This window comes from Rhinatrema bivittatum, chromosome 9 (assembly GCF_901001135.1).
Source record: "Rhinatrema bivittatum chromosome 9, aRhiBiv1.1, whole genome shotgun sequence".
In the NCBI taxonomy this organism is placed as follows: domain Eukaryota; kingdom Metazoa; phylum Chordata; class Amphibia; order Gymnophiona; family Rhinatrematidae; genus Rhinatrema; species Rhinatrema bivittatum.
Genome location: NC_042623.1, coordinates 198,338,523 through 198,358,334, shown reverse-complemented (window position 1 = coordinate 198,358,334; position 19,812 = coordinate 198,338,523). Strand labels below are relative to the sequence as shown.

Genomic DNA, 19,812 nt, shown 5'->3' with positions numbered 1-19,812 from the left:
GAGTTTCCCCCATCTGCAGCAACAGCAAAGGCAACACCAGCCCAATACACCAAGAGTGGCACCAAAAGAAGGGCAAAGCTGACTAACAGCAGAATGAAGCCTTCCCACCCCCAAGGCGGCAAGACAGGTACCACCACCACAGGGCATTGAATTAAGAGAGCAGCAAAGCAGGTCAGGCAGGAGCAGCCAGAGAGGCACAGGGGAGGGTATTTCTTTTTCATATTTTGGGGTCAAATCACGCCAGTGGAAATAAAGACAGCAGAAAGACAGTGGGAGCAGGCTGGCAGCAGCATCATAGCAGGCACAGATGCTCGAACCAGAAGAGGCAAGGCGGCAGGAGTAGCAAGGTGTAGAACCCGGAAAGAGACTGAGGGCCGGATTTTAAAAGCCCTGCGCGTGTAAATCCAGCCGGATTTGCGCCGGCGCGCCTATTTTGCATAGGCTGCCAGCGCGCGCACAGCCCCGGGATGCGCGTAAGTCCTGGGGCTTCGTAAAAGGGGCGGGGGAAGGGACGTGTTCAGGGGCGTGCCCGGGGTCAGGGGGCAGTTTGGGGCTGGTCCGGGGGCGTGGCGCTGGCCCAGGGGCATGGCCGAGGCCTCCAGACCAGCTCCCGGGTTGGGTGATGGCACGCCAGCAGCCCGCTGGCGCGCGCAGATTTACGCCTGCTTTTGGCAGGCGTAAATCTGCCAAAGGTAAGGGGGGGGTTAGGGAGGGGAAGGGAGGGGAAGTGGAGGGGAGGCAGCAGAAGGAAAGTTCCCTCCGAGGCCGCTCCGATTTCGGAGCGGCCTCGGAGGGAACAGGCAGCACGCGCCGGGCTCGGCGCGCGCAAGTTGCACAAATGTGCACCCCCTTGCGCGCGCCGACCCTGAATTTTATAGGCTACGCGCGTATCTTATAAAATCCAGCGTACTTTTGTTCGTGCCTGGTGCACGTAATTTTATAAAATCTACGCCCGGTGCGCGTAATTTTATAAAATCTACCCCACAGCGTGTGGCGCAGGCTGGGCAGCGGAAATAGGAACAACTGGGAAATTTAAATTTTGTTGTTTTTGTTTGGTAATTTTATTATAAATTGTGGGTTTTATTGGATTTTGTTGACTGAAAGATGAAATCTCTCTCCTAGGAAAAATGGCATCGCACAAATTGAAGCGATTGTAGGCGGTACATATACCTCAGGAACCTTTCCATGGGAATAATTATAAGCAAACGATAGGTGTTTTACTAACAAAAATTCCACATTTGAAAAGGGCCAGCTGGGTAAATCAGTTTCCTAATTAAAAAAAAAAAAAAAATCTAGTGAGTGCACATTCAGTTAGATCCAAGATGGCCGTGATTCATGATATAGTTAGAGATAATGCTTTGCATATTCTATGTATTATAGAGATATGGTTGTTTTATTTTGTATTCATTGTTAAAAATGCGTAGACCACCCAGCCACAGGTGGGTTACAAATAAACATTCACAATTAAAACCCAAAGTAGAAACAACAACATACAGTATAAATATGCTCAGCAACATGGAAGGAGCATAAAACATGCTGAAAGGCAATCTTCAGGTTAAGAAAAGCACATAGCTTGCAATAGGGAAGGCCCAATAATCAAATATAAGCCCAAAAAAAACAGTTAACTGGGAAAACTCCGAAAAGCTTGCTTAAAATGCAAAGTTGTTACTTGCTTCTGAAATTAACTTAGAGATGGTTGTACATCAGCTAAAGCATTCCAAGCCAGTGGGCCTACAACGCCGAATGCTGAAGTCTGATATTTTAATTCAGATTTAGCTCACACCTTCGGTGGTAGCTCAAGGCGAGTCACATTCAGGTACTGTAAGTTATTTCCCTAGCCCTAGGGTTCTTACAATAGAGGCTAACTTTCAAAGAAAATACATACAGTAGCATATATGTGTGTTTATGGCCGTGTGCAGTTGAGCCATAGTATTTTATAACCTGCACATGTATCAATCACACGTTTTAAGAAATACACGTATCTTTTTACCTCTCAACACACGTATGTATGTAGGCCTATGTGCAAATACATGCAATGCATTGAAACTGAAGACTTTTCTTATTTTAAAAATATACACATTTGCGTGAATGTAAAGTAGGACTTACTTGCATATATCAGAATTTATACGTGTAAATCAGCCAATTTTAAAACATGTGCACATCAAGGAAATTACCAATTTTACTAATTACTTCGTCAACATGCCCTGTCTTTCTCCAGATCATTGAGACCCTCCTGGTTCTTTACTGAAGCCCCCCTGTTTACCCAGACCTCCCGCCCAGCCAAAGTACACAAACGCATTTAATATCGCTTACAACGGATAATTAGCAGGTGTAAAAATGCACAAGTTGTCAAAAGTTTGCGCATGTCATAAAATAGCAACTCACGTGCTTAAGTGTTGACCCTACCCTAGAAGGCCCCTAAATCGCCCCTTTCATAGGCGCGTATGTGTGTGCGAAAAAGTGAATTAAATTCGTGTACTTTCTACTTTTATAAAATACGGAATATGTGAGCAGAGGTTATTTATGTGTATCTGTTAATTGTTCTGCACGTTAATTTTTGAAAATTCACCTGTAAGTTTGTACCTGAGACAACTGAGGGGGAAGATGTGATTTGTCAAAGGTCACAGGAGCCTCAGTGGAATCTGAACCCTGGCTTCCTGGGTTGTCAGCCTACTGCCCCTCCAATCTTGTTACTCAATTGTGCCCAAAGGGTTAAGATTATTCGAAAACTACCTTAGTTTTAGAAAACAGTGTAAAGCATAGTTGTTTTGTTAGCCTTTGCATAACCTATTTTGTTTTAGTGATCTACTAGAAATGTATTGTAATTTAGATTTAATGCTGACTTATGCAGAGTCTCTAGTTAGGCTATATGCATATGTAGAGAACTGTTTATTCACAATATTGCATACATAACAAGTAAGGAAACAGATATATTTTGCATTCCTTAGAAGCCACCCACTCATCCTCTTCCCCATCCCTCTAACCCCATATATAACACAAAAATTATCGCAGATCAGGATAACTGAAAGAGAATAAATCTCATAACCTTGGATTTAACCGGTTAGTGAAAAACTCTATAGCTTCCATACTTCAGAATCCAAGGTTTTCAAAAAAGGTTTTCATACAGCTATGGGACAATTTTTTGCTTTTTCTGTTTTCAAGTTTGCTGTCCGATATTCCATAGTCATCATCTCAAACAACTGACTCTTTCAGATCTATATCTGGTGGAGCCGCATATAACCACTGAATGAGAATGCACCATTTAGCCAACAAACAATTCCCTGTTAACCTTGTTACTTTCTTTTCACAATGATCCAAAAAACCTTCACAATCAGAGTCCACCTCTTGTGACTCAGATCTTGAAGATTATAAAAGCCCATTAACAATTGAGTGACTAAGACCAAACTGGATTTTTGATTGGAAATAATGACATCTCGGGGTCAAAAATACAGGATCAATAAGCTGCCTTCATTTGAGCATAAATTGCCTTAGTAAAGTCAGTGTTGCGATTCCTCCCGCGTCCGGAGCCACGGGAGGCCTGTTACCTCTGCCTGCCCGACACCATGTTCGGCCTTGCGACCCGAAGGCTGCCGCCGCCGTTCTCCGTCCAACTTCTCTGACTTGTTCCGCCGGGTCTACGAAGCTCAGTCCAAGACGGTTTGCTGCATAGAATTACCCGGATTCTTAGTCATCCCAAGTTTTAGCCTGCCTGAGTTCCACTTCTTCGTCTCATCTGTTCCAAGTTCCAATGTCTGATTCTTTGTCTCTTCATCCTGTGCCAAGATGTCTTCATCCGCCCTTGACCTCTGTCCGGCCTGCCGCTTCTTGCCGTTACCCAGCGGCAGGTCTGAAGGGGCTTGGAGTGGTCGGAGGACCACTCAGGGACCACCATTGCGTTGGTGGCCTCACGGAAGCGTGCAGGTCTGGTGGAGGGGTCAGGGCCTCCAGATTCCCGAGGACCCGTCTCTCCGCATGTGCACACACATCTCGTCCCGCAATGGGGAGCATCCCCCAGCGCTCCCTTCCATCTCACTGCAACAGTGAGTCTGCAGTTTTACCATTGGCCTCCGCCTAGGGCATTAGGTGTTTTTGATCTAGTAACTTCACACTGAAGCAAGATACTCTAGGATGCACAAATTTGTACCCTCTCTCCTTCAATGATGGAAGCTTTCTCTCAAGAATGGAAAGAGTAAGGGCAGAAGCAGAGGCAAATGACAGATGCAGTTCTTCATTAAGCAAATCAACAGCTCCCTGAACTATATTTAACCACTACAGAATTCTTATTAATGTCATGATGTAAAACCAAGCTGAAAAGTCATTAAATGGTGTTCTGAGCAAAGCACGAGGTTCAGTCGCTGGTTTGACCCCCAACCCGGTATTTAACGTCTACTGCTATTACCACTAAGTCCAAAGTGTGCCTGCATGGTTTGAAGGGCCTTCAACTATCTGCACTAAACCAAATACTGATAGAGCAGATAAAAAAAATCCTGCAACACAGGAGCTGATAAGCAATCTACATGAATATTAAAATCCCCTATGACACGACATGCAGACTGTGGTAATACAATCAAATGCTAGCAATAACTCAGCTCTTGAAAGCTGGGGTGGGGGTGGGGAGAGATGATAAATTAGCCCCAGAATCCAATCCCTAATTCTCATGGTAACACTCTCACAACCATGCCCCAACCTTCATTGGAGAGTACTCGACTTCCACAAAATCATGAAACATTAAAGATCACCCCTTTCCCTCTTCCCCACCTGAGCTTGATGAACCTAACTGTAACCAACTGGAATAACAGATTGAATAGCAAGCTGTCAGTTTCTCTGTGCCAAGATTCAGTTAAAAGCAGTAAATCTAAATTCTTTTCTAAAAGTAGTGCAGTAATATCTTCAACAGCAGACATGGAGCACGCATTAATTAATGTAAGCTACAGAAAAAGCTATCGGGTAGATTTTTATTCGGCCACGCACATAAATTCCAGCCTTTATGCACGTGGCTGGGTCTTGCATGTGCTGAGCCAATTTTCAACAAGGCCCAGCCACACACGTAGAAGGCAGATTCGCCATTGTTTGCTCTGCCGGCGCGTGCAACTTACTTTAGGTTGGGCCCTGAAGAAAGTACTGAAAAAAAAAAAAAGGAATAGGTAGGGTTTAGGGGGTGGGGAGGAGAGGGGAAGGGGAAGGGAGGATAGGTAGGGGGGTAAGCAAGTTCCCCCCCCCCCCCGTCCGCTCCCCCCTGGGAGGGAACTGGGGAAGGCCGGGGTGTATTGCCACACGGAAATTGCATAAGTTCCCCTCCCCCCCCCCTTGCGCGTGCGGATTATAAAAATCTGGCGCGCATGAGCGTGTGGTGCCCTGGATTTTATAACATGCGCGCACTGGTGCAGGCGTGTTATAAAATCAGTGCTTCCATGTGTGCATGCTGGGAAGTGCGCGCGCTTCTTTTAAAATCTATCCCTAAGTTATCTGGCACCCGCTGCTCACTGGATATTTATTTATTTAGCATTTTTATATACCGAATTTCATGTAGCAGAGCTACAAATCAATCATGCTAGTAACTAGGTTCTGCAAGCCCTCCCCAGTTATTAGCTTTTCAATATACCCTTCCTGTAAATCTTCAAATCCCTGACACTGTTCCTCTGAATCAATAGTTTCTGGTCAGAACAGAACAGGGAGGGCTGTGCCAGCTTTCACCCTGCACAGAGTGTACCTTTTTCTGCTCCTTCACCATACCAACAGTGGAGATGGGAGCAGGCAGTGGCTGTTCCAGCTTCTCAGTCAACCCTCCATCTCTAGAAATCTCTTCTGAGCACGACAGGAGAGCTCCTGGTCCTAATCTATCCCTCTCATCATCACCACTGCTACCTGTGCTCCCCCCAGGTTTCTCTGAAGCAAGAACACAGCTTTCCTGCTTCCTCTCCCATTGCCATGTTTGCCTATTGATGCCAGTTTCATGATGGAATTGATTCAAAAAGATCACTAGTAGGTAGGGGCTTTTAGTGTTACAATCCAGATACACCCTAGTGGGGACGCACAGACAACAGATCAGACAATCACTTATGTTACAAACAGACAACAGTGAATTGCTGATGCTTGCCGACTATATATACACACAAAGAACTCAGTGCAAGAGTCACACAGAAAAGATTCCGTTAGTGCTGTGGCACAGTTGACACTGCCTCATAGGCGAACCTATAAAGGCCTATGCTGACAGCTGGCGAACACGCCCTGAAACAGGACAGACTAGAGCCTAGACCTAGATCATATACCCCAGCCATTTCCTCTGCAGGCTGAGCCCTTGGGTTCTGGCGGCTGGCAGGATTCAAGTGGGTCCCTAGGTCTGTGAGAGAGAGCTAGAGTCCAAGGACATGCCAGGGTCAGGACAGGCAGGAGATACCGGGAACAGGCCAAGAGAGCATGCACTGCAGTAGGCAGGAGAACCATTGCTGACTATGGCATATCGGACAGCAAGGTGGGTGACCATTGCTGAGGCGTCGTGGAATCATCTTGGGAAGACATATAGGGAGAGCCAGTGATGTCAGAGGGGCTCTTCTCATCAACCTTTAAGTCTCCATACACACCACACACGCATAAGTGGGCCTCGGGGCAAAGCAGGAAAATGGTGGTGTCTAGGTGTGGCGCTCGGTGGCATCCAAGCTGCGGACAGAGGTCAGCGGACAGTAGGATGTCAGTTTTACTGACACTTTTTACATACAGAAAGCAAGCTGCTACCACCACAGTCAATGTCTGGCCACGCAGCTGTTACGTCCGTCGGTGCTACACGGCTTCGCCCCATTTGTCTCACCTTATTCACGGCTCCTCCCGCTTACCTGGGTAAGATGGCTACCACAGCGTCTACAAGCCGACCTCTCCGGCGTCCCCGGAACGGCTATGGTGCAGCCTCACGCCACTGCTCCTCCCAGGTACCTACTAGGGCGCGCGCCCCCCACGTCTTTATGCCACCCTTGGCACGAACCTCGAGCACATTCACTCATGCTGACATCACGGCATCCGGGTATATTACCTTCACTAGTTTGCTAGCTCATTGAGTTAGCAAGGACTCAAATTCGTTCTTGTCTACGCTACTCGTACTTGTCTATGCAGCAGGAAGCTCTCTCTCTGTCTTTCGAGGTAACTGCTAACCTGGGTACCCGCTCCTCGGGGGCCCTCTGCTTTATTTCAGGTGCCTTACAGGCTCTACCTGCCTCGATATCTGTACCTTCTACAACATACTTGGTGGAATCTCATACCAACCGCAAACACCTAGTGAGTACTCTAACTCTCAGTCTCTCTCACCCACAGTATCTCCTCGCTGGGAGACCTGCTGCGGAACCTCCTGACATCAAGGAGAGAAGGGCTCCCTCTGCCGAGGTCCCTGAGACTGCAACTACCAGACTGCCTCACTACTGCCACCTCTGGTAGAGATCTTCAAGCTGTTTAATAAAGAACTAACTGTGTTTTGTGCATTACGAGTCTAGCCCAGTGCTGTGGCTCCTCACGGGGCTCCTCCCCGTGGGCGTGGTCATCTCCCACAGCACCCAAGGATCCACCAAAACACCCTCAACCATAACAGCAGCACATGCTGCAAGAAAAAAATCAATCCCTCTCTGTGATCCACTGCCTGCCTGCTGCAGAAGTGCCATCTTACCCTGCTGATCTACAGTTACACTATAACCTTTTTTTGAATGTAAAGTTTTATTAACTGAATAAACACAATATGACAAACAAATACAAGTGTCAGTAGGTTTTTCATAGAGTAAACCCTCCCCCAAATCCCTCCATCCCGCCCTTCCCTTCGCCGTACATATACCTCATAAGATCAAGTAAGCCACAATGGTAATAGCAGTGGAATGCATTGCAGAAAACGGGTGCTTTGTTTAAAACCTGACTTCAATGGCATAGAGTACATAATGCAAGAGTGAAAACATCACTTTTTTGAGAGAGCAGCTGAAAAGCAAAAGCATCTCCCGTGGTTTATATGCTTTAGCCTAGGCAACACCAAACTATAAGGCACACTAAGTCTCAAGTGCCCCCTGGCTTAGAATGAGTGTCCAACCATTTAATAAAAGGAGTCCAAATACTCCGGGGTGCTTAACCATCTGGTCTCTACGGATAGCAGTAAGGTGAGCCATTCTATAGCAAGAATGGAGTCTGTGAATCACAGCCGACAACGATGGTGGTTGAGGCGACTTCCACGCCTTGGCAAGCTCACATCTGGCAGCAATATATACTTGTGACGTAAAAGATTGCAGAGGCTTAACCAAGTCTTCATTGGGGAGAAGAAGCAATACCATGAGTCAAAATCAGAGGGAAGTCCACTTCGGTAATAGTCCGTAACCACTGTTGTAAGTCTTTCCAGAAAGGAAGTACTAAAGGACAAGTCCACCAAATATGAAGATAGGTACCCACCTGCCCACAGTTCCTCCAACAATGATCAGAGACACGAGGATACATAGCCTGCAAGCGCACAGGAGTCAAGTGCCACCTATACAATCATTTATAGCAATGTTCTTGAATTGCAGTGGAAATGGAACTTCGAGCAGTTTGCTGAAACACAATATCCCAATTATCCTCAGTTAATTCATCCCCAAGAACTCCCATCCACGCCCGTATGTGAGAAAATGATTATGGAGTTTGCGTGTTTAAAAGGGTATAGAGTATGGAGATAACCCTCGTAACCTTATCAGCGTGGGAACAATAGGTCTCAAACAGGGAAGTGGAAGGGCGTATCTCCTGATTAATCGATAGCTTGTGCAAAAAATGCCTGACCCAATCCCAAAAACTCCTGTAAGTCCCCGCTAAATCTGCTCTGGAGATCCTGAGAGGACATTAAGTTACCCTCTTTCCAGAAAGAACAAATAGTGACAATACCCTGGGTTAACCAATTATGAAATAAACGGGAGGTAATACCAGCTGGGAAGCTGGTGCTGTGGAAAAGATGGGAGGATTGATGATATGGAAAAGAGCCCACCATGGAAACCTTCCATTGACTCCAGTTAGCAATGGTGGTCTGTAAAGCCACTGGTAAAAATTCAAGAGGTCGCCAAGTAGATTTGGGCTGCCAAAATAAAGCTTGTAAGGGCATTACCCCAATCATTGCTTGCTCTAGCCATACCCATTGCTTTAAGTCTCGAGTGTGATAAGCATCTATAATTGCCCACAAATGTGCTGCACTGTGATACCAAGAAAGACTGGGGACTCCCCTCCCCCCGCGTTGACGAGGGAGAAAAAGGACAGCTCGTGAAACCCTGGGTGGTCTCCGTCTCCAGATGTAATCGAAGAATTTTTTTTGCCAGATTTTAAGTGTCGCTTTAGGAACTAATATTGGCAAAGTGGAAAACAAATATAATAACCGAGGGAGGACATTCATCTTCAAAATAGCTATGCGTCCCATCCATGAAAAAAGTTCTCGTCCCCAGCTATGCAAATCCCGATCAATTTTCCGCCATAAGGGGGTGTAATTATATTCAAAAAGTTCCGATAGGTTAGCTCCGATCTGTACCCCTAAGTATTTAATAGATCTAGTTGCCCAACGAAAGGGAAATGACACAGAGATGCGTTCCACTTCCAGCGTGGGCAGAGTGAGGTTTAGCAATTCGGATTTGTCATGGTTAACTCTAAACCCAGCCACTGCGTGAAAGGCCTCAAGCTCCCCCACCACCACTGTCAAAGAATCATAAGGATTAGTCAGGGTAAAGAGAACATCATCGGCGAAAAGCGACATTTTACAGTGTATTCCTTTTAGTTCCACACCCTTGACACTGGTGGATTGTTGCACCTGTTACACTATAACCTTCTGAAAGAGAGATGAGAGTTTCTCTTGCCGGCTGCACACCTTGGACATGGTGACAGTGACTAAGAGCACACCTTGCTTTCTCCTATAAATCTAAAGGTTTTTCCCTAATCTTTTCTTTAATTCTGGGACTCTGCAGCAAAGAGCTTCAAAATCTCTACTTTCTCCCTCTGAGATCCAAAGAACAAAAGTGATATCATGGCATGCAGCTGCCAGCAAGGAAAGAATGGTTGAAAAAGTGCTGAAACATGAGTAGCCCCGATCTTTCCTGTCCTATTCCCAAACTGCTCCTCTGTCTGGCTTTCCTTCCCCTGTAAACGTAAATGGGATTGAACCAAACAATATTCAGATTTTCCAGGATACTGCCCCCATTCAGTTCAGATGGGCCCAAAATGAACGAATGCACATCCCTAGCTACATAATATTATATTAATATATACGCACTCTTTTTTACAGCAGTATTTCAAACTAGGGCCCTTTCTTATATTTAGGTCATGTTTATAGGAGTTGTGGTGTGGAACCTACCCAATGCATCAGCAGCTAGGAGTGGAGAATGACCTGTAAGAGGCCCTTCCTCAGGTAAACCACTCGAAGGGCGGCTACACTGATCTAGTACTGACAAATGGAGACAGACTAACCTCATGGTTAAGGGAAAATTTAGGATGCAGTCATCATTGTGCTGTGATTCAATATTAAACCTTAAACAAAGCCATACAAAGACTAGGGGCTTGGACTTTAGTGGTTCAAGATGACGAGCAATAGTGTCGAGGAGGCCCTATTAGGATTTTGAGAGCTGAAAGATGCAGAGAAAAGTTTGGGTGGCAACATAAGGAAGCACTGAAGAGACAACAAAATCTTTGTGTAAAGCAGGTTGACAAAAGGTAAAAAGATTTAAAAATTAAGATCAATGTGGTTTTTTTTGGTTTTTTTTAAGGAGGTAGAAGAAACGGTAAAAGCAAAGAGGTTGGTATTAAAAAAAAAAACCATGTCATTGTTGAATGTTTACATTCTCTGTATCTGTTGGTGTCTCAAAATAAAATATTAAAAAAAACAAAAAAACCAAACCCAAAAACACAACATAGACAAGTAAAGGAGGACAGGCAGAGTTATCAGGAAAAAGAAAGGAAAGCAGGAAGGGTGATTAGAAGAGCAAAGGCCCAAACAGAGAGACATTCTGCTTTAGAGATATAAGGGAGAGAGAGAAAGCCAGCAGAAGAATAGGCAACAGGTAAGGGAGAAAATGAGATTTGACAGAAGTAGGACTAGCGAAAGGTAGAAATCTTACCTACGTTCTTTTGCTCAGTAAATATAGAAGGAGAAGGCATGGAACTAAGGTGAGACACGATATTGATTAACGTGAATTGATTATAACCCAAATTACACAGGAGGAAGAGTTTCAAGGCCTTACGCAAACAAGCCATGGGGGCCCGAGACAGTAAGAGAGCCAAAGGACGGGCTGACTGCACAGCCCTCTCAGCTCTGCTTCTACTTGTCCTTGAAGATGGGGGGGGGGAGGTCGCAAGGAACTGGACAATGGTTGATGCATTCCCACTGCACAAAGGCAACAACAGAACCAGTCGTCTAACTATCGTAATGAGAGGAACTATGGAAATCACTGCTAAAGAAACAGCGCAGCAGCTCAAAACAAGGACGGGCACCTGACAACATGGGTTTCACAGGCGTGACGTTTGGTTTGGTTTTTTTTAAATAAGGCGTGTGCAAGTCTTCCCTGTTTAGGATTGTAACCTGCATGACATGGTGGTTAGAAACCTCAATAGCAGTGGCAGGACTGTATCAAGCCTCCATGAAAGCTTTGGTATAATCTGCACGGAGCTGTAGTTACAACCCTAAAAGCAGCAGTGGTACAACAGCACTGAACCTCCATGAAGGCTGGGGTGACCCGCATGACAGGACCATGGCTGGAACCCAAACTTCAATGAGCACAGGGAGGCTGGATTATAACCAATTTATTTTAGGATCATTACAAAACTTGGTAATAAGACAGATAATGCTTATTGGTTTTATAAGAAGCAAAGGAAACTGGCAAGGTCCGAAATGGCCTACTAGTAGAGGTGATGTTGGCCATGCTAGGGATAGATATGCAAGAAGGGGCTGTGTGGTCAGGTAACAGACATGGGAGAGAAGGAGTTGGTGTTGGGTTGCACATGGGAATTTATATGCAAATCTAGCTAAAAATGAAAATCTCAACTGGGCAGGCGGGATGGGTCACCTTGGACCGTATCTGTCATTTACTGCATTACATAATTCTGGATTTTCTATCAACATGTGGAATTCCATTACCTCAAAATAAAATGTCTCATTGAACTGTGGACTGCTCGTTTTCTTCTTTACTTTGGTCTTCTTTTGATCATTCCTGTTTCAGGGTGACAAGCAAAACAGTTTTACTTTGTAGACTTACAAACAATTAGTCTATTCCACAATTTATGTGCTTTAACAATTTACAACAAAAATTCCTGAATTTTATATTTCAAACCTTAAATGCTTTTACATTAATGTAAAAAAATACAAAAAAAACAAAACTATCACTAAACCCTTTAACATAAGCTAATTACTATTAATTACTAATTTGGCATTTACGTAGTGCCCTAAACCAGGACACTTCACAATAAATCAGTGACATAAAAACGATTACTGGAAAGGTAAGGCTTTTGTGTGCAGACACACAAAAGTTTACAGATTTCTTTTAAACCCAGCTAGAAATTGCTAATAAAAAAAAAAATACAGTATGAAAATGAGAGAACCACACAAAGTGCATCTTGAAATCAAACAGACCCATTGACGGAAACGCTGCTTTCAGTTGTCAAGTGGAAAGATTTGAAATAAGCAGCAGTCCATTTAGCTCATATTTTGTTTGGGGTTTTTTTTCTGTATTTTTAGAAAGTGAGGTTATGATTTAGCAGTAAATAAATGTTATATTATCCTATAAGGGGCACAAATTAACAACACTGCCTAACATCTATATCCACAGGCAGACAGGCGAGCAACAAGCACCATGTTCCTGAATAAAGCCTTTACACTGACAAGTATTCTCGTATACTTAACCAAAAATATAGACATGAGGTCTAATGTTTTCAAGGATCTATGAAATCCAGATCAAAGATTACCTTGAAGGACCCACAAGAGAGACCGTTGCATATGGATCACAGCTTTGTCCATTGACAAGAGGCAACCCTACGCATTCCTTTATGCTAAAACAGAAAAACAAGACATGGAAATATCAGGAAACAATGCAGTGGATTGCTTTTATTTGTTTAAATTGCCATTTAACACATATGAAAACAATTTAAGATAACAGAAAGCAATGCAAGCCTGCAGATTTAATTAACTGCTGTACTTCCTTGGTCTGTCTGTGAAATATCGGGGTATCACCTTGCAGTAGAACGGCTAAAAATGTTGCAACATATAGGCTCCTATATTCTAGTAGTGCCAAGTCTAAATGCCGGCTGGGGACTGACATTTTCAATTGGAAGCATTCTTAAGGAGAAGTTATTTTTCTCAGTCAGTAGATAATAAATTAAGCAATTATGGTGTAGATTTAGAGATTCATTTTAGTACTCAAAATTTAATAAGACCCAGATATTCACAAAAAAAGTTTTAGGAAGATGTGTTGACCCTTTGCGGGCTGATAATCCTTACACATTCAGAGTTGCACCACTAATGACAGCTTCTGTCTGTGCAAGCAATGGCAGGCAGAGCAGGATCATCTCAAGCAGTCATTCTTTTATTCTGAGTCTTTATCTCAATTTTTTACCTCTGCATTTTTTCTATTAAATGCAAATCACCCTAATGTTCATGTCTTTGGGGACTAACACACAATTCACTAATGTCAACAGTGTTTAAAACGTCTTGAAATAATTTGACCAAAAGTACACTTAAGAATCTAAGAACTAAATCTCTTCCATCAATATATTTTCTCAAAGAAAATGTTTGCAGTAATATAAATGGCGTCAGCTCTGCAAGCATGATATAATCTTAACATATGATTTGCACTGTATGCTGCAAAATACAAGTCCTAGTAAAATATGGTCAACATACATATCCATTTTTTTTAAACAAATATACCAAGTGCATTTCTACTGATCTAACAGTTTTAAAAAAAGTACACAATAAGAAAAACAGTTTGTTCAAATATATATATTTTATTCACCAGGAAGACACCTTATGTTCTATGCTAATTGGCAGCCGGCAAAACAGCATCCTCATTTGTTAGGTTTAATCGCATCTGACCAGATAAAAGCTTTCAAGCTCTTAGATCAGCGGGTAAACATGGTGCATCTGCTAAGAACTCAACAAGGCGCTTTTTTTCTGTTGTGCATTTCAAACCTGCAGCACTTCAACAAATATATTAAAAATTGGCTTAGACCAGACTCTGAGGACAGGAGTAAAATCTGGGACTATCCGTCACTGGGTGATGTGGGTATGCTCTGCCTGGCATTAGATGGTCATTCATTTTGTAGCCAGAAGATTGCAAGATACTTGGGCACTGACTGAAAATGTCAGGGTGTGTTAAATTATGATAATGTTTTTAGATAGGTTTATTAGTCTTACAATAAGCTCCCATGCTCAATACTTTACCTAAAATGTTAAGATTGGTTTTAGTTTATTGTAATTTCACCTTTTTTGATTATGCTGTATTTGGTTATGTTCTAGAGGCAAGGAATAAATAAAACACACATGATCTCAGTGTTAGTCAAAAAACTGCAGTACACGCTGGAGGGTGTGTGTGTGTGTGTGTGTGTGTGTGTGTGTGTAGAATTAGGATCCACGTAAATGTGGTTCCAAGGGAGCTGCAGTTGTAGCCCAAGGATGAAAATTCTCGGATGCATTGGCTGGCTTGTGTGGGGGGGGAGGAGGATAGGTAAATGAAGGCTCATGGCGTTTTAGTTCATCAGAGGCTGGTTCCAACTGAGCTGGGCCAAAGAAAATCCCTCAAAATACCAAACAATAAAAACAATTTCCAACATAACAAAATGGTCAATTTTTTAAAAATTTTAATTTGTTGAACCTCAATAACTGTTTCGGGAGCGCTGCCAAGCGGTCCCAATTACGGAGAGGTTGTGTGCCCTTGGACCATGGCGCGACCGCAAAGGGGCTCTGGGGAAGCCCAGAGGCAGGCGAGACATGTCCAAGCATGGGCGGACAGGCTGAAGATCAGGAGCCCTGGCCTCTGCCGAACCTGAATGCATCAAAGAGACCCAACAACGCAATGTTGGTCTCTGGGGTAGCCCTCCGGCTACTCTATAGTCCTTTCGGACCTGCCATACGGGAACAGCAGATGCAACAGGCTGAGGGCGTAACAAGAACTCAGACGAAGACACAGGATTCAGACAACTCAGACAAAGACAGGTTGCTAGGAGATCTCAGGCAAGGTTCAGGATTATGGAGAAGAACTGAGTGAGTGCTGCCACGCTGCACACCCTACACAGCCACTCAAGGTAGGTCGCGGACCACACTGAAGGCAAGAAAGACTCCAGGTGAAGTAATGGAACTTCGAATCAGAACATGACGATGATTCAGGAGAGGCCTGCACAGAGACGTGCCCTCCACAGCCAATCAAAGCAAGGCACGGGCCACACTGGAACGGAGCAGGTTCTGTTAGAGTCTTAGACATGGACTGAAGCAGACACAAGGAACTCCGAAGACCAGGACAGGATTCAGGACTCAGGATACAAGACTCGGAGCATTAAAAGCACAGGTCTTCCGGAGGCCTGCACTGCCGACAAAAAGGACATCTGGATAGGAGATCATCTGGACACAAGGACATCAGGAGAACAGGACATCAGGAACATCTGGAGAACATCAAGGCAAAGATATCAGGAACCGAGGAGACAGAAACACAGGATCCGACAAGAGACCAGGACATGGAGCCATAGACGAAGACTAGGAATTCCCACGAAGAACAGAGTGCCTAGGAGAAACTGAGATGACGAGAAGTCCAGGGAAGGACTAGCTCCTTGCAAAGGCAATGAAGAACTGATGAAGAACCCTATTACTAGGGCTGACCTGGATGACAATCAAGAGGGGCCACAGGACAACTCCCACCATGGACCCTTTAAGAACTGAAGACAAGCGCAGCCTCGTGCCTAGGGGCAGGACCCTGGAGAGTGGCATCCATGCCGCGAAGCAGAGCAGAAGCGGCACCAGGTCGCAAACCTAGGCCCAGTGCCAGCCTCCTGTTGCGTCTGGTCTCAGATGGCTTCGACCCTTGTGCCTCACCTTTTTCTCTGCTCTCCTCGCTAACCTTGAGGACATGGCCACCACCGCATCTGCATGCCGCTCTCTCCGGCATCCTCGGAACGGCTATGGTAAGGCCTCACGCTAGGTTTCTCCTAAGGGCCTCCTAGGGTGCACGCGCGTGCGCCACCCACATCTTTATCCACGTCATGGCAGGAACCACGGGGGCATTCCCCTCGAGTGATGTCATGCCATCCGGGTATTTAGCCTGCCCTTGTTTGCTAGCTCATTGAGTTAGCAAGGATCGTATTGGATTGCAAGGATCGTGAATGGAAAGCCTCCGGTCTGAGCTACTCTGCCGCTTCCTCGCTGCTGCTGGAAGCTCTCTCTGCCCTTTGGGGTATTTCATTAACCTTGGGTACCCGCTCCTCGGGGGCCCTTTGCTCTTTTTCAGGTGCCTATCTGGGATCAGATACTCGCTCCTCGAGGGCCTGCTCTCCCTGGTACAGTGCCTGTATTCAACTACTTCTGCCTGCTGGAATCTTCACCCTTACGCCACCAACTTAGTGAGTAATCTAACTTCTCACTGTCTCTTCTACAGCTCTGCTGTGCTGGGAACCTACACCTGGATTTCCTTTTACCATCTCGGAGAGACGGGTTCCCTCTGCCGAGGGTCCCTGGACTACTACCTCTGGTGGCAATGTTTATAATTTCTGTACTTATGGCCAGGGCAACAAGAACACTTCGACTCAGCAAGAGGTTTAAAATTTAGTTTATTTGGCTTTTTAAAGAAGAGTCATTCATGGAGATGCTGGTAATATTGAAAGATAGAGGGCATATAGCATCTCCCAGGAACACTTGTCTTTGACTCTTCTTTAAAAAGCCAAATAAACTAAATTTTAAACCTCTTGCTGAGTCGAAGTGTTCTTGTTGCCCTAGCCATAAGAACAGAAATTATAAACAGCATACATCAGCTGTATAATAAAAGATAGAACTCTGTGTTTGTGCATCTCGAGTACTGCCTAGTACTGTGGCTCCTCACGGGGCTCCTTCCCTGTGGGCGTGGTCATCCCCACAGTACCCAAGAATCCACTCAAAACACCTCAAAACCATAACACCTCCAGGCTGCAGAGAGGAGGCTGAAAGTGGCTCCATGCCACGGGAAAGGAGCTGATGTCAGTGGCCTCCGGGCCGCAGGAGTAACAACGTTGGCAGCCTCCTGGTCGCAGAGGTGGAATGGCAGTGACTCCAAGCTGTGGGGAGCACTGCAGTGGCTCCCTGCCACTGCAGAATAAAAGGGTCGGCAGCCTCCAGGCCGCATGGAGACGACATTGGGGGCCTCCTGGCCGCAAGGCTGAACAACGGCAGTTCCAAGCTGCATAGAGAGGACGTTGGCAGCCTCCAGGCCATGGAGGAAGGAAAAAGCGGTGAGAAGCTGCTCGCAGCCTTAGCCGTGGCAGAATCGTAACAATAACATTTGCTTGTCCTAAAGAATTACAAGTGGTGAAATGGAAATGTGGAAATTGCTGACGTCTTCAAGCATGCGAATCATAGCAACAGTGCTGGCCCATTTTGCTGAGCTGCTACTATTACTTTAACTTACATTATCTGTGCACACACCAAGTCTGTAGGAAAACGCCTGCTTTTAGGAAGGAGCACACCTACAATTTCAAATGGGAGCAAAAGCACTGCAAGAAACATAGGCCCGGATTTTAAGACATACGCGCGGGTGTACATTTGTGCGCGCAACCCAGCGTACAAATGTACACCTGATTTTATAACATGCGTGCGCAGCCGCACGCATGTTATAAAATCCGGGGTCGGTACATGCAAGGAGGTGAACACTTGTGCACCTTGCGCGCGCCAAGCCCTAGGGGGACCCCAATGCCGTTCCCCGTTCCATCCGAGGCCGCTCCGATTCCTTCCGCCCCCCCCTCCCTTCCCCTACCTAACCCACCCCCCAGTCCTACCTAACCTCCCCCCAACCTTTATTTTATAAGTTGCGCCTGCCTCCAGGCAGGTATAGGTTGTGCGCGCCAGCCGATGGCCGGCCCGCGATCCCAGGCACAGCACCAAATGGCCACTGTGACTGGAGGCTCCGGCCCTGCCCCCGGACCGCCCATTTTTTTCAAGCCCCGGGACTTACGTGCGCCGCCGGGCCTTTTGAAAATAGGCCCGGCGCGCGTAGGCTTTTAAAATATGCCCCATAATGGATAACTGAATATGGCAACAAACACTGGGACATAAAAACCTGTCATTAAAACTTCCCTTTTTGCCAGCCTCTAAGATCAGAACATATTGACTAAATTTTACCTTCAGCAATTAGTTTTTCAGTGTCAAAGTACTGTCACTATTAGCCTGGCTTACATTCTATTTGTGATGTCAGCCTTTAATCTGCAATAAAAGTGCATCATGGATATGGATACATCAAATGTTAAAAAACAAAAAAAACCAAACCAGCCCAGAGTACCCACCTTTGAATCTTTGCTATTAAATGAGCAAAAGGGACAAATGTATAAATTAACATGGGGTTATAACGTTTCCCCCTTGCTTCCAGACATAATCCCGCATCCCACAGTGTCACTTTAAAAAACACCACCCCCTCCCCCAGATTTTTATATGGAAGTAAACCTTTAACAAGCATTTGCTTCCCTTAAGAAGCCCGACATGGTTCCATGTCTACAGCCTGTGGTCAAAACGTCCATTCTGAAAGCAAGAATTATTTACAAACTGCTCTTTTTCGCCTCATTTTGTCAGCTTCAGCGTTACTCTGCAAACTAGAATTGGCTTTTTGCAAACTAAGTAACAAAGACAGGTCAACATGATCAATTCCTCCATTTCAGGGATTTTGCGTTCAAAATATTGACTGCTAAGCTTTTGTATTTCTTTCAGTTATTTCCTTCACCTCCTGATCTTAGACGTCACTGTTCTCCTGTATCTTTTGCCTTCCCCTCTTCTAATCTTTCCCTTGTACTTTTACAAGACTACTTGCCATGTTATATTGTATTTTTTTGCAAGACAGTAAAGTATTTATTTGCAAGTTCTTGTACCGGTCTACATTGTTTTTCTGCAAGGTACTGTTCCTATTTTAGTTTACCTTCTGTCCTTTTTCAGTCTCTCCACCCGTTCAAAGTATATTCCCCGTTGTTTTCACCCCCTCTGCTCCCCCCTTTTTGTATTTTCCTTCAGTTCTCTGTAAACCCATATGATGTACCCACGAATATCGGTATAGAAAAGCTGTTAAATAAAAATCTTCCATTATTCTGTTGATATTTATTACTACAGTATCATGTTTATTGGTTTTTTTATCTCTAAAGCTCAGCAGAGTCAATATTCTGAAAGAAAATCTCTTTAGAAGCCGGATAACCAACCACAGAACGATTAAATATCAGCCAATAGATTAGTGGAGGAAGAGCCTAGTGCTTAGAGCGTGCAGGCTGTACCCCAGGAAAACAGAGGCTCCTTGTGACCTTGGGCAAATTACTTCTCCCTCCATTGTCTAACGTACAAATGTAGGGTCTGATTTACCAAGGCTTTTTTCCCCCGTTCTGTGTTTATGGGAAAAATGCTTAGTAAATAAAGCCTTTGGATTGTTAGGTCCTTTGAATGTTACTCACCTTGAGCTATCAATCAAAAAGAATGAGCTAAATCGAAAAAATACAATAAATTTATATTTTGCAATGGTGTCTGTCAAGTGGTTAACTGTTTGTTTATAATGAGAAGAGGGAACCACTCAAATACAGAAACTAATACTGATCTCTCATTATTGATGAGTTTCAAGAAAGCTGTTTTTTTCTAGGTCTGTTTAAAAAAGATGGCATGAT

At 44.7% G+C, this 19,812-nt stretch overlaps 1 protein-coding gene across 1 annotated transcript in view; it reads right to left on the bottom strand.

The window, feature by feature from the left end:
* Positions 1-19,812, bottom strand: part of RASA2 (RAS p21 protein activator 2) — a 223,099-nt gene that overhangs the window by 93,545 nt on the left and 109,742 nt on the right. The window contains exons 6-7 of the mRNA XM_029615728.1: positions 12,919-13,002; positions 12,095-12,167 (exon numbers count right to left, since the gene is read on the bottom strand). Coding sequence (XP_029471588.1) covers positions 12,095-12,167; positions 12,919-13,002 — 157 coding nt within the window. The remainder of the gene's footprint in view (positions 1-12,094; positions 12,168-12,918; positions 13,003-19,812) is intronic.